A 12,758-nucleotide genomic window follows, 5' to 3' on the forward strand; every position below is an offset into this window, starting at 1 on the left:
AATATGCAAATAAAGGGATCGAAATTACAAGGGGTGGAGGCCACCGCAAGCTTGGAGCCCGCATCGGCTAACAATGATGGAAATACAGAAGTCGTAGAACTTTTTGAGAACGAGGCAGACTCGTTCTTTTGTGGTGACATGTCTATCGACCTTCCACTGTATGCAGAGTTGTGTCAGGAGATTAACATGGGACCATAGAATACTTCATTCTTGGAGAATTGTATTACTCAATTCGTTGTTTAGATCTTCCATAAAGGTAGATAAGATATGCATTTTAAGAGGGATTTTTCAAAAATGATTTATATTAATGTGCTTTGTATAGTTTAAATTGATTATTCTAACATCATTTTTTATCTGTGCAGGTATCGACATTTTCAGGATGAGTCGAGGGATGAGCGATGAGGAGTTTCAGGACATGATGGCACGCATGTCTCCAGATCAGCTCGCGAGATTCAGAGAGATGGCGGATTAGGAGCTGTCTCGTTCTTCGTCAGGGCGCTCTGCTAGATCAGCTTCAACGCGATCAGATGCTTCAGCTTCGAGCAGACGATCTCGACGCTCGCGACTTGGGCCAGAGGGAGGGACTGCGACTGCAGGAGGATCAGGGGGAAGCTGCTGTGGAGACACGGACGCGGTGTCTCCATCTCGTCGTTCAGCTGGAGCTGCATCACCTCCAGGATTTGTCACACCTGTGGGGACGTCCACTCCAGTTACTCCGGCTTTTGCGCAGCCGTCGGCAGATGGCACGCCTTTTGGTGGCACCCCCTTTGGTGGCACCCCTTTGAGTGGCACTCCGGGAGAGGGTACCCCCGTCGGTACACCGGATGTATAGGGGTCTCCTGGATATGCCCAGGAGCGTGGACAGAGATGGGAGAGGGCCCTTCTTAGGCATACTCCTAGGGGTTATGGATACCTAGTGGATGGCAGGTCAGGAGCCATCATCATGAATGATGAGGGGAGGAGGGTGATGGCTCGCATGAGGGAGTTGTGCCAACAAGTTTTTCGGCACAACATCCTGGATCATTGGAGGAACATACCGGAGGGGAGCAAGGAGTACATAGTAGCATCCTTGCACGAGGAGTTCCCGGTGCCAGCCGCAGTGGGTAGATTCTCTACGGGCTGGATGATGGATTGCATGCGTGCATACATGTCACATAGACGATCCGACGCACGCAAGGCAATCAAAAGTGGGGCTCCAAAGCCCGAGTGGTTAGATGCAGACGACTGGCACCGACTGAGGGAGGAGGCTACAAATTCGCCAGGACGTTGGAGTCAGCAGGCGGGAGGCGACGAGGGCACGAATCGAGACCGGATCGGTACATCATCTTGGGAGTGGCGGCCACAGGACATATTTGGAGGACTTTGTAAGTTTCTCTTTTGTTTTGCTTATTTGTTTTTTTGAGATATTCTTTGTACTGACAATCATGTTTCTAACAGTTAGCATTTTGTTTTCTTTGCAGCACTCCATTACAAATCGTGATCCGCAAGGCCTTGAGACTCGATATGCAGAGAGGCACGGTCTCAGATCATTGATCGACCGATTGTATAGACGCGGCGGCCCAGTAAGTCACTCATCTTTCTTGTCCGTAGTTACCATGAGATATTTGAATGCATTATTGTATGGTGGATTGATATGTTGTTTCTTTTTCTGCAGAATCCGTTTGATGCTCCTTTGCAGCGGGAAGAGCTTTCGGGGGACGAGGATTTGTAGCTCGCCCTTGGATCCTTAGAGCTCACATACCTTTAGTTTTTAGTCGCTCGATCTATGTACACATTTTCAATGTATTAGTGATATTGTTTTATGATTGTACCAATCGTATTTTATGCGATATCATGTATTTATTTCATCTATTAGTTTTATGATTTCAGTATACATTCTTTTTGTTTGCAAACGCTTTGTATGCAGCAGTGCAGAAACTATTTTGTATGGCTCTCATACAGCAAGCTGCCCTGCCACAAATTTTTTTTTTCTGTTACCGTCGCTATTTGCGTCGCAAATTTCTGCACGCGTCGCTATTGTGTCGTTATAAGCGTCGCAAATTCTCTGTAACCGTCGCTATATGTGTCGCTATATTTGTCGCATTTGCGATGCATATAGCGACACATATAGCGACGATTCTATGGCGTCGTCAATAACGACGTTTTTTGCGACGACGGGGGTAAATTTTTTTGTTTGTATTTTCGTCGCTTTAAACGTCGCTATAAGGTCTATATCTTGTAGTGTATTGTATGGTGGTCTGATGTGTTGTTTCTTTTTCTGTAGAGTCCGTTCGATGCTCCTTTGCGGTGGGACGAGCTTTCGAGGGACGAGGATTTGTAGCTCGCCCTTGGATCCCAGGAGCTCACACACCTTTATTTTTTAGTCACCTGATCTATGTAGACATTTTCTATGTATTAGTGATATCCTGTCATGATTGTACCAATCGCTTATTATGCGATCATGTATTTATTTCATGTATCAGATTTATGATTTCAGTATACATTGTTTTTGTTTGCAAGCGCATTGTACACAGTAGTGCAAAAACTATTTTGTATGCCTCTCATAAAGCATACAGTGCTATATGTGGCAGGGCAGCTTGCTGTCGTACCACAAAATTGTTTTTTCCCTGTTACCGTCACTATTAGCATTGCAAATTTTACTGCTCGCGTCGTTATTGGCGTTGTTATATACATCGCAAACCATCACTATCAGTGTCAGTATTAGCGTCGACCGACGCTAATAGCGATGGTAATACTGACTGTTCTATGGCTTCGCTAATAACGACGCTTTTTGCGACGACGGGGGCAAATTTTGTTATTTGCATTTTCGTCGCTTTAAACGTCGGTATAAGGCCTATATCTTGTAGAGTCTCTACAAAGTCAATGCAAAGGAGCTTGCAAATGAAGGTGACTACTCCCATAGAAAGTGCAATAAAGTGCAATTACAACATGCTGAAGATGAGCTACATCAGTAAGAAATCAATGTGAAAGAGAGGCAATCACTGATATAAGACAAATTGCAACTACTAGAAAATAGCTCCAACTAGTAGTGAGTGAAGATGTGACTAGCATCAAGAACTATCAAAGGATCAATGTGTCAAAGTGAGATACATCCCATAGGCATAACCATTATCCATATGGGTGAAGATGCTACTGGCATCGACAACTATCAAATAATTAGTGTGTCAAACTGAGGTACATCCCATATGTATAACCATTATGCATAGAGTGTGCCTCATGGATAAACGAAGAGACCAACTAGAGGCACAACGGATTGAGAAATGTAACAAAAGCTAGATAACCAACCAAGATGCATACATCACTATCAACATCATGGCAGAGATAGGTGTCGGCCCGAAAGTAATGATAGATCAGCCCACTAAGCATCAACTGTGTACATAAAGTATGTGTTTGACTTAAGTGGTTTCTAGCTTATGCTTTCTTATTTTTGTCAGTGTCCTAGGCTCACTTGGCACACAAAGATACAAGGCTTTTCTTATGCCTCCACTAGGCATGGTGTCTGGTTCCCATGTGCTTATAGCTTAGCACTGAACGGACACCATGATTAGTGTAGTCATGTGTCTAACTTTGGTGGTTGGTAGCTTGTGCTTTTCATTGTGTCAATGTCCCATGCTCGCTTGGCACTAAAAGAAACAATGCCTTCCTTATGCTTGCATTAAGCACAGTGTTTAGGTCTCACGCCCTCATGGCTTGGCATTGAAGAGATATCATGATTAATATAGTCATGCATCTGACTTAGGTGGTTTACAACTTATACTTTTTGCTTTGTGTAAATAAGAATGATGCTTGATAGATAAAGTCAATTATTTATATACATGTGTGCATATATGTTGAATTGAATACAAATTCTTATATCTAAATAGAATACAAAATATATCTAAAAAAGAAGGTATGCAATAAATTATTTTGATACATCGTGTAAGTGTAAAAAGAGGGTTCATAAAACTCTTGCATAAGTCATAGGTAGGGGATTTTCCAAGATTCTTCACTCATAGATGACATGTCTTCTTTGCAAAGAGTGACCCCCACAAACTATGGTTTCCTTGAAGACACATGGCTAGGTATGAGTTGTTGATGAATAATAGGAATGTTGTAGTAGCCTGTGGTCAAGTTCATTGAAGTCATGGGTAACCTAATCAAACTCCTCAAGAAATTGGGTTAGCCAGGTTTGTTATAGTCATGGGTAACCTAATTGGACTCCTCAAGCAATTTAGGTAGCCAAGTGTGATCTAGAGTTGATCCTTAATGAATCATGAGCATGTAGGTAGTCGTGGGTATCCTCCCTAACAATTGTAAGCAAGTCGTTAGCAATCATAGGCAACAATCATAGGTAGTTGCACACTCTTATGCAATCATAGGAAACAATCATAGGCAACAATCATAGGTAGTTGCACACTCTTATGCAATAATTTTGCAATCATAGGTAGGTTGATCATGATCATGGTCAACAAGGCATGTTAGAATGATACTTGTTTTGAATTGTGGGCTACTTTCCTCATCTATTGTGCACTTTCTTTGGGCCACAGAAGTATAAGGGATGCTTTCTTTTTAGTCATTGGTTTCTTTTCAATAGTCTAAGTCAGTTCCTTAAATCATGGGCTACTCTCTAATGCAATCATGGGCTAGTGGTTAAGGTAATTATGGTGATGTTGCAACCCTTCCTTTTTCAAGTTACCCCTTACGTTAGCAAGAGGCCAAAGCAATTCAAAAGGCAAGCTAGAGATTAGTTGTGGGCAGCCTCTAGGTAAAAAGCATCCTTACTTCTTGTTATGTATAGCCACCCCAAACATGTCCTAGAAAGCACTCAGTTAAAGATCTTGCAATGGAGGCTATGGGACGGTAGATTAGGACTCACAACTCAAGTACTTAAGCATGCAAGTCATCTAACCCTCGTTAATCCAAATGTGGGTAGGTAGATTTCTAACTAGTGTCCATGTGGATAGGTAAGAAGACAAGGTTTTGCCTATTAGTGGTTGTGAGCAAGTCTAAGGATGGAAGCGAACAAGTAGACTCACTCTCTATCACATAGTTGTGGGCTTAATGCACAACATTGTTCCCACAAAATCACAAGATTGCATATTTTGATGTTTTTATAAGTGTTATTGCTCAATGGTTCCTAATATACTATAATATGTTTCTCTAATCCAATTTCAATACCCAAACCAATTCCTCACTGATTTGGCCTCTTAACTACGTGTCAATGTTTTGAATTGGCTCCATTCATTGTTGATGACCTACAAGAGTTATGGGAAGGTGTATGTGTGGGTGAGTGTGTGTGTATGAAACAAAGGCTGATAAGTAAATCTCTCTTTTCTTCCAAATAATAGATTGTTTAGAGCTCCCTGTGGGTTGCATGTGCAAACTTATGGCTTTCCTTTTTATTTCTTAAGTCTAACACACCAATTAATATAGGAACTATCCATTATGACCCAATAGCAGTCGTTTTAGAATGTGGCACACTGTAATTGATATTTTAGCTTGTTTTTAGTCAACTTGTGATGCTTTTGACTTCATTGCTTAAGTTTGTTGATTAGGTTGATGACGTGTGGCTTTGGTGGATGGGAACACCTTAGATGGATGCACCTAAGTGGGCGTGCATGCCACATGGGTTGGGTATTTTACCAAAAGAAGAACGCACTTGAGATTGATTCCCTTTCCTTTTTCATAGAATTCGGAAAACATTGTGTGGTGGATCATGTACTTATTGCTCCTTGAAAAGTTTACCCTGATCTTCTTTCGAAAGGTGATTTTCGCCCTCGCACCGAATTCAGCCCATCCCTGATATTCAGAAAGGTAAAAAAAAAACTGGACCCGTAGTCACTAGTGCTCTCTGAGGAAAAGAAAAGAAGCAAGTTAAAGAAGGAAGCAAATGATGGAGCTGACTCGTTGGCTCCAACGCACTTGGGCGAAGCTGGGAAAAGCACGTGTTTTCCACATCGCGGTGGCTGGAGACTTAGAGTTAGCTCTATAAAACGGGTAAAAGGGGGAGCAATGGCCGTAGTAAAAGATTTCCGATCAAGCTGCTCTGTGTCTGTCTGTGGTAAGTGTCTAGGGTGGTAAGGCAGGCGCTCTCTCTGTCTCTGTCTGTCTCTCTCTCACACACACATTGAAGTTATAGTAATTACTTGTGTACTGATCTCGACTGCATGCAGGAAGATCCTCATCACTAACATTTGAAAACATGGCCACGCATAATCTTGAGCGCAAGTACGCAGTACAGCTTCTGCTGCTGGTAGTCCTGATGAATATCGCATATTTATCATTAGCGGCTTCGGGGGCGCCAGGCGTCGCGGCCGACTCGGCCGGCTCGACACAGGCTTACAACGACCAGGTGATGGTGGCGGCTTCGTGCAGCCCGAAGCCGATACCGCAGGGGAGCGCATACTGGGGGCACGTGGGGGCGCTGCTGGCCTACCTGGTGCAGGAGACCCCCTTCACCGATCACCTCTCTTCCGACATCTGGCGCATCTGCAATAGCGCTCTCGCTGCTCGTGTGCAGTACAAGGACTGCTACATCGGCTATGCCGATTATAGCTTCTCCAGCTAATTCATATTATTGCGCCAGTGACGCATAGACTACACTTTTTACACACCGAGCACGCATACACACACTTTACTCGCATAGAACCCCACAGGCCACTAGTACTCTCGAGTCTCTCCCTTCCTCTCCCTCTTCCTCTCCCTCTCCTCCTCCTCTCATAATATGCCCCCAAAATAATCACTCCCATATGTTGTAAATAAAATAAACGAGCATTCGCTCCACATGAATTGACTCTAAGAGAGTTACCTCATAAGATTTTCCTATCCCAAGCTTTCCTTCTTTTTGACTCCTCATAATTAATAATGATAAGTTTATTAGATAAAATTTTAAATAAATTATTATGTGTTTTAAATTAATACATAATTTTACATTAATGATTTTTATAATATTATATATTTATATAAGTTAAAAAACATTTAAGATTTATAAACTTTTACAAAAGAAATAGCTTTATTTAAAAAATATAATTATAATAACTTTATTAAACTACATATATACTTTTTTTATGATATTATTTTGATAAATTTATCTTATTTATAATTGTTATCTTGAAAAATCTAAGCTTTAATTCTATATATATAATCATTACATAATCATATAGTACAAAAATTTAGAATGTATTCCACATATTCTAATATAAAAAACTCGATTGTACATTTATATATCATTTTCAAAAAAATTAACTTTTATTTAAAAATTTATTAATTGAAAATGATGTATTAAATAAAAAATATATAATATTGTATATAAAATGTTCATATAATAAACTTATTTTTATTGTATTATACATTTTTACAGCTTATTCTATAATTAGATGATAATATGAAACCAAAACACCATACCTTGTAATCCAATAAGCATATTTAAATCCAAAAAGATTTAATTATCAAACATACAGAGTCTAAAAAACCAAAATGATATTATGAGAGTTTGTTATCTAATTATATTGCTATAAATATTCAACTTCTAATAGACCTAATACATACTATTTCAACACATTCGCTAAATAGATATACTGTTAGGGACAACAATCAACAATGGAAGATCTAGCATTTATTAAAGAACTACCAGACAATATGAAGTGGCGCATAATCGAAAAACTTTGGAAGACTTGGTCAATGAAAGTTAAGATAGACAATAAAAATTGGGATTTTTGCATAAAATATTCTACAATAATATATGTGGGACGCTTTATGCAGAAACAATCTACTATTCAATCAATGAGCGACATTTTACAACCTCCATGATTGAAATGGTTAAGAGTTCTTATTACTATAATGGTAACGCAACTAAGAACTTGAAGAGATGAATTTCAAAGACTTTACAAACTACCTTCTTGCTTTCTACTATAACGTAAAAGTCAAATTTAGTGACTTGGATAAACAAGAAGTTGAATCTTATGTTTATTTACATATAATTTTTACATTTTAAATAAAAGTTTATCACAAAGAGAGTGAGAGAGAGAGAGAGAGAAAATTATTTAAAACTATATTTATTTAATAGATTTATCTTTACATAAAGAGGACCATATTCATTATATGATAAAGCTAGTTTTCTTAATAATACACATGTATACATATATTTGTCTATGTACCAATGAGTGTATCACAAAAATTTCTTAGAGTGTAGAATTTTAGACATAATGAAAATAAGATAAAGTTTTTCAATAATCGTAGCTACATTATATTTTATATGAAATGCATGAGAGGTGCTATGAACCAATATCGATAAAAGGAATATACATTGGGGCTTTGTAGCATACTCATGTTTACTTTATGCCACATTTACTTAAGAAACTTGGAAGATTGGAATTTTTTCCAAATCAAGGAACTAAGAACATGGCGAAGGGGTGACCCTGTTACGTGCAAAATCACTTGAAGACACAAGTTAGTGAGAACTAAAAGGTATCAATAGGTTGTCGGTTTGAAGGTATCACCTTGGTTATCCTCTTCACACCATGTGGATAATACTTGATTTAAAGCTAAGAAAGGAAGACATAATTCTTGTGGTATACAACAATTGCCTTTTGTCTCTAAATGTGAATCAATCCAATTGTTGTTGCAAATAAGCGTTGTCATGCCGCTACGCACACTCAAGACTATTGGATGGGAAAAGTCATTCATTATCTTGAGCATCCATATTTGGAGCAACATTACCATCACGGCAAAGTGTTCTAGTGGAGTAAGGGTTATTACATTACTAAGTGGCAAGACGGCTCTTTCATGTGGGATATTCAAATCTACTGCCACCACTGTCATAAGGTTATTATTAGCATCCCTATTGAGTTCAATTTAGTGTTAGTGTCCATGGTTCAAAAATATTAAATTTTTTGATAAGTTTTAGCCAATTTTTGATATTATCTCTTCTAAAAATCCATAAAATTGTAGACAACTTCTAGATTAGGATAACATGTAAATAAAAACATGTAGCTTTCAACTATTTTGAGAGGATTTTATGTAAAAAGAAAGAGTAGCGAAATCATGCGACGTGCGATCGCTGTTCTCAGGCAATGAACAACACTTTGAAGTGGGAGATGAAGAAGAGGGAGTGATCTGGCAGAATTCTCGCCAGGCGCGTTGGTATTTTACCCCCATTTCGCAGCCAATGGAAGCATTAGATTGGCGATTTGAGCAACATAGAGGAATGTATTATTTTATACACGTTTTGTCTACAAGAGTTTTATCTTCTCATGATACAGGAATAAACTGACAGACTTCATCTCTGTTCGTATTCTTCTACATTTTTTATTTCTTTCTAGGAGTTTTCTTCTATGTCTTCTATTTTTTCAAACCCCTTCTCTTCCATCTACTCCTCTCCCTGAATCTCCCTTCACCCTGCTGTCTCTTACCCCCGTGGTAGACTTTCAACACCAAACACACCGACATCTGTTATTAGATGTGAATTCGAGAAGATATTTGGGCTGATATCTTTAGCCATATTCAGAGAATTAGCTACAGCATGGTTCTTTTGATTTATTTCTTACTCTACAGAAGACATTGTCAAAATATGCAAGTATTATGTGCCCTTATGGCATGGCAATGTTTGTAGATCATTCATAGTGCTTTGAGTTTAATTAAGATGAGCTTTTTCTCTTATTTCTTGGATGTGGTAACTTATCCTTATCAAGAACTCAATTTGAAGCTCTCTTGAAGCAAGTCTCTTTGCCCTACAAGTCTTGTAATTGACTCATAAGCTTTTGTCTCTAATAGTCTACATTGAATGTAATCATGCAAAGTTGATTCATGCTATGGCATCATGTATGAATGATGGGATGAAAAGTTGTTTATGATACATGACAGCATATTGTACTTGATTTTATAATTTGTGATTGCTCTTACACTCAAGAAAACAAGCTTGATTTGAGTTAGAACTTATGAGATAATACTCTTGTGATCTTTGCTAAGAACATGCAGTTGGAAGATCTATTAACATCTTTAAGAACTTGGCTTGAAACCTTCAACCCTTCTCTTATCTCTACCATCTCGAGAGTCTAAGCTCTTGAAACCCCCATACATTCTTCTGTCAAACCCCTGTGATTGACCGTGAACTACCTCTTTAACCTTTAAACATTCACTGTAATCTACTTATCTCTTGAAGATACATCTCGATCTATCTTGTCCAGTTTTCTTGCCAAACCCCTATGGTAACCTTCAACCCTATACACTGCGACATTGGTGAACCCGACATAAAGGTCGGTGTAATAGAACTGCAAGATGGGGGATTCTTCAGGCGATACTCTACAACAATTGGTGAGCATACTGAAGCAGACTCAGCAAAAACAAATCCAAATGTCACAACAACAACAACAACAAAGACAAGACAAAGAGAAGATTGATTCCATAGCTATCAAGGCCCTAGAGGAAGTTGAGTGGGAATTTAAAAAATTCAATGGTCAAAATGTCTCTATTTTCATTCGCTTGTATATTGAGAAAATGCTCTTCTTTGATGTACCACAACATGCATGGAGTCACTATTTTGCCAGACTAGCCAAGCATGGTCTTCAAGAAAGAATCCATGGTCTTTTTCAGTGAGATGCGGATTGGGCTGCATTCAAAAAATCCCTACACGAAGAATTCTTCTTAGAAGACTCTAGCCTAACGACGAAGAAAAGTTTCACTAATTGGCTTGAGAAACCCAACAAATGTTTAGCTGCAACAACTTTATACCATGAGTTTGAAAGTAAATTTGGACAACTTGATGTTGGAGACCAACAAAGTATGGAAGGTCAGAAGATTGAAGAGAAGCTTGCTGATTGCCTAGAAGATGCTATCTTCGAATCAAGAGTCAAGACTTCATGGATAGATGTTATTGATGCAGTTAACATGATTGCTCGAAGAGAGTAAATGCAACTAAGATTTGGCTCAACTTCAACTTCAACAACTTCATAGATGGAGCTTGTTCTACCTTCAAAATCCCCTATTCATTTGACTAATCAACCAACTCTTTCTTCTTCTATTCCTTCTAAAAATGATGTCATGGATGAACTCATTAAATGGTGCGCAGATCGGTCGCAGATAGCTCACGTAGTGAATCCCTGAAGGTCCCCAAGAACAATGAACTCTACCTTTTTGCACAAAAAACAATGTAAAAGCATGCACGACAAGAGGCAAGAGACAAATTGGGTTCAATCTCCCCCATGCCTTGTGTGAGCGCTTCACAAAGCATGTATTTTATGTATATTTCAATCTTCATGCTCAATAATAGCCCAATTTACAAAAATATGACAAGCTTTTAGCTTTTGAGTTTGCTTTCTACAAAAATAGGAAAATAAAGCTAATGGACGGTGCCCATAGAGTCTGGCACGCCCAATCTCAATGTCCAAATAGAAATAACATATCCGTGCCCATAGGCGCATACAAAATAATAATCAATAATCGATGTCTCAATAGACATAACAAAATATAGGCATGGCGCCTATCAAAATATAGTCCAAAGGTCGAATACCCGCTAAACTCCAATGCTTTCCTCCGCCACTGCTGCTATCTCTACACATCAACTGAAGCATTCACAATCGTTAGTAAAATAATACAATTAAACCGACAAAAGTGAATACCTAGCAGTCTTCAGCTACATAAATAAATCAACTGGTTAGAAATAAATCCTAACCTTAATTTATTACGAGTGCGCACTCTAAACTCATAAATGTTTATTAATTTAATATGCATTTTGCGGAATCACCCGCTATGGAATCACCCATGTACACACTAAATTAATGAAACGCCCGAAAAGGATAGGCGTCCCCATCAACTTCTCGCACAAAGAATCCTCTTTGTGTATGAGCCCCGATCATCTAAGTTTACTGAATCCACCGTAAAACCTCACGGAATCCACCGTGGCACGGAATCCACCGTGGAATATGCCTCCTGGCATCATTAAAAGCATGCATGACCTTCATCTGAATCTTACAAAAATTAGTTCCAAGGTGGAGAAGCTGGATGTCAAAGTTGAAGAATAAGGACAATCATCAACTCAAAGACCCATGAGAGAAGGCTATAAGAGGCATTGTATTTGGTGTGACAGCCAACAACATGACAAGAGGGAGTGTTCTGCCTTTCGTGAGACTGAAGCACAAAAGCTCATCTTTTGGAAAGATGAAAAATTTCATGCAGATGAAACTAGTCTTTCACTGGAGCCAAAATTTGGCAATGGTGGAATGAAAAAAAGATTAGAAGATTTAGCTGTAAAGAATGCCTATGCAGCAATTGATGCAACTACCTATGGGCTGCAAATTGAGCCAACTAAATCAAATTTGAAATCATGTAAAGCTAATGTGCAATCTAAAGTATGGATGCATGCATTAGATCAAATAGAATGCGGCAAAGTAGCCAAAGATGATTTGACTAACACCAGTCAGTGCATTCAAGGAATAACTGGTTGGAAAGAACCGGTAGATTCTTTTTCTACCTTTGCACATTTGACTAACGTCAATCATAAAGAAGTCTTGATTGAAGAAAAAAGAAGAAGAGACGATGAACCAGGTCCTTCCTCTTCTGGTCTGAAACGGATAATTAGAAGAACACCTAAACAACCAAAACTTGCTGAAAATATAACCCCAGATCAAGAGATGGAAGATGCGTCACAAACAAAGAAGATCGAAGAAAAGAAGAAAGGCAAGCATCCAGGCTACAAATTGAAATCTGACATAGAATCTGCAACCGATCTCAAACGAGTTCTAGAAGAATGAATTCTGGGAAGTAAAATTGAGTTCACCCTAGGT

At 38.9% G+C, this 12,758-nt stretch overlaps 1 protein-coding gene across 1 annotated transcript; it reads left to right on the top strand.

Moving 5' to 3' along the window:
* The first annotated feature begins 5,885 nt into the window (after nt 1–5,885).
* On the top strand, nt 5,886–6,794 carry LOC148034939 (uncharacterized). Its single transcript, XM_087680595.1, has 2 exons — nt 5,886–6,040; nt 6,153–6,794. Exons 1-2 carry the CDS (start codon nt 5,992–5,994, stop codon nt 6,545–6,547), a joined length of 444 nt encoding a protein of 147 aa, XP_087536721.1. The 5' UTR covers nt 5,886–5,991; the 3' UTR covers nt 6,548–6,794.
* The last annotated feature ends 5,964 nt before the right edge of the window (nt 6,795–12,758 follow it).

The sequence above is a fragment of the Lygodium microphyllum genome, chromosome 6, assembly GCF_053477565.2.
Source record: "Lygodium microphyllum isolate KBCC chromosome 6, Lygodium_microphyllum_v1.1.10, whole genome shotgun sequence".
Classification (NCBI taxonomy): Eukaryota; Viridiplantae; Streptophyta; class Polypodiopsida; order Schizaeales; family Lygodiaceae; genus Lygodium; species Lygodium microphyllum.

Excerpts from the sequence above, each read along its gene's own strand:
- LOC148034939 (XM_087680595.1), top strand. The coding sequence starts at position 5,992 with ATGGCCGTAGTAAAAGATTTCCGATCAAGCTGCTCTGTGTCTGTCTGT. Across the intron at positions 6,041-6,152 it reads CTGCTCTGTGTCTGTCTGTG|GAAGATCCTCATCACTAACA; the intron begins GTAAGTGTCTAG and ends GACTGCATGCAG.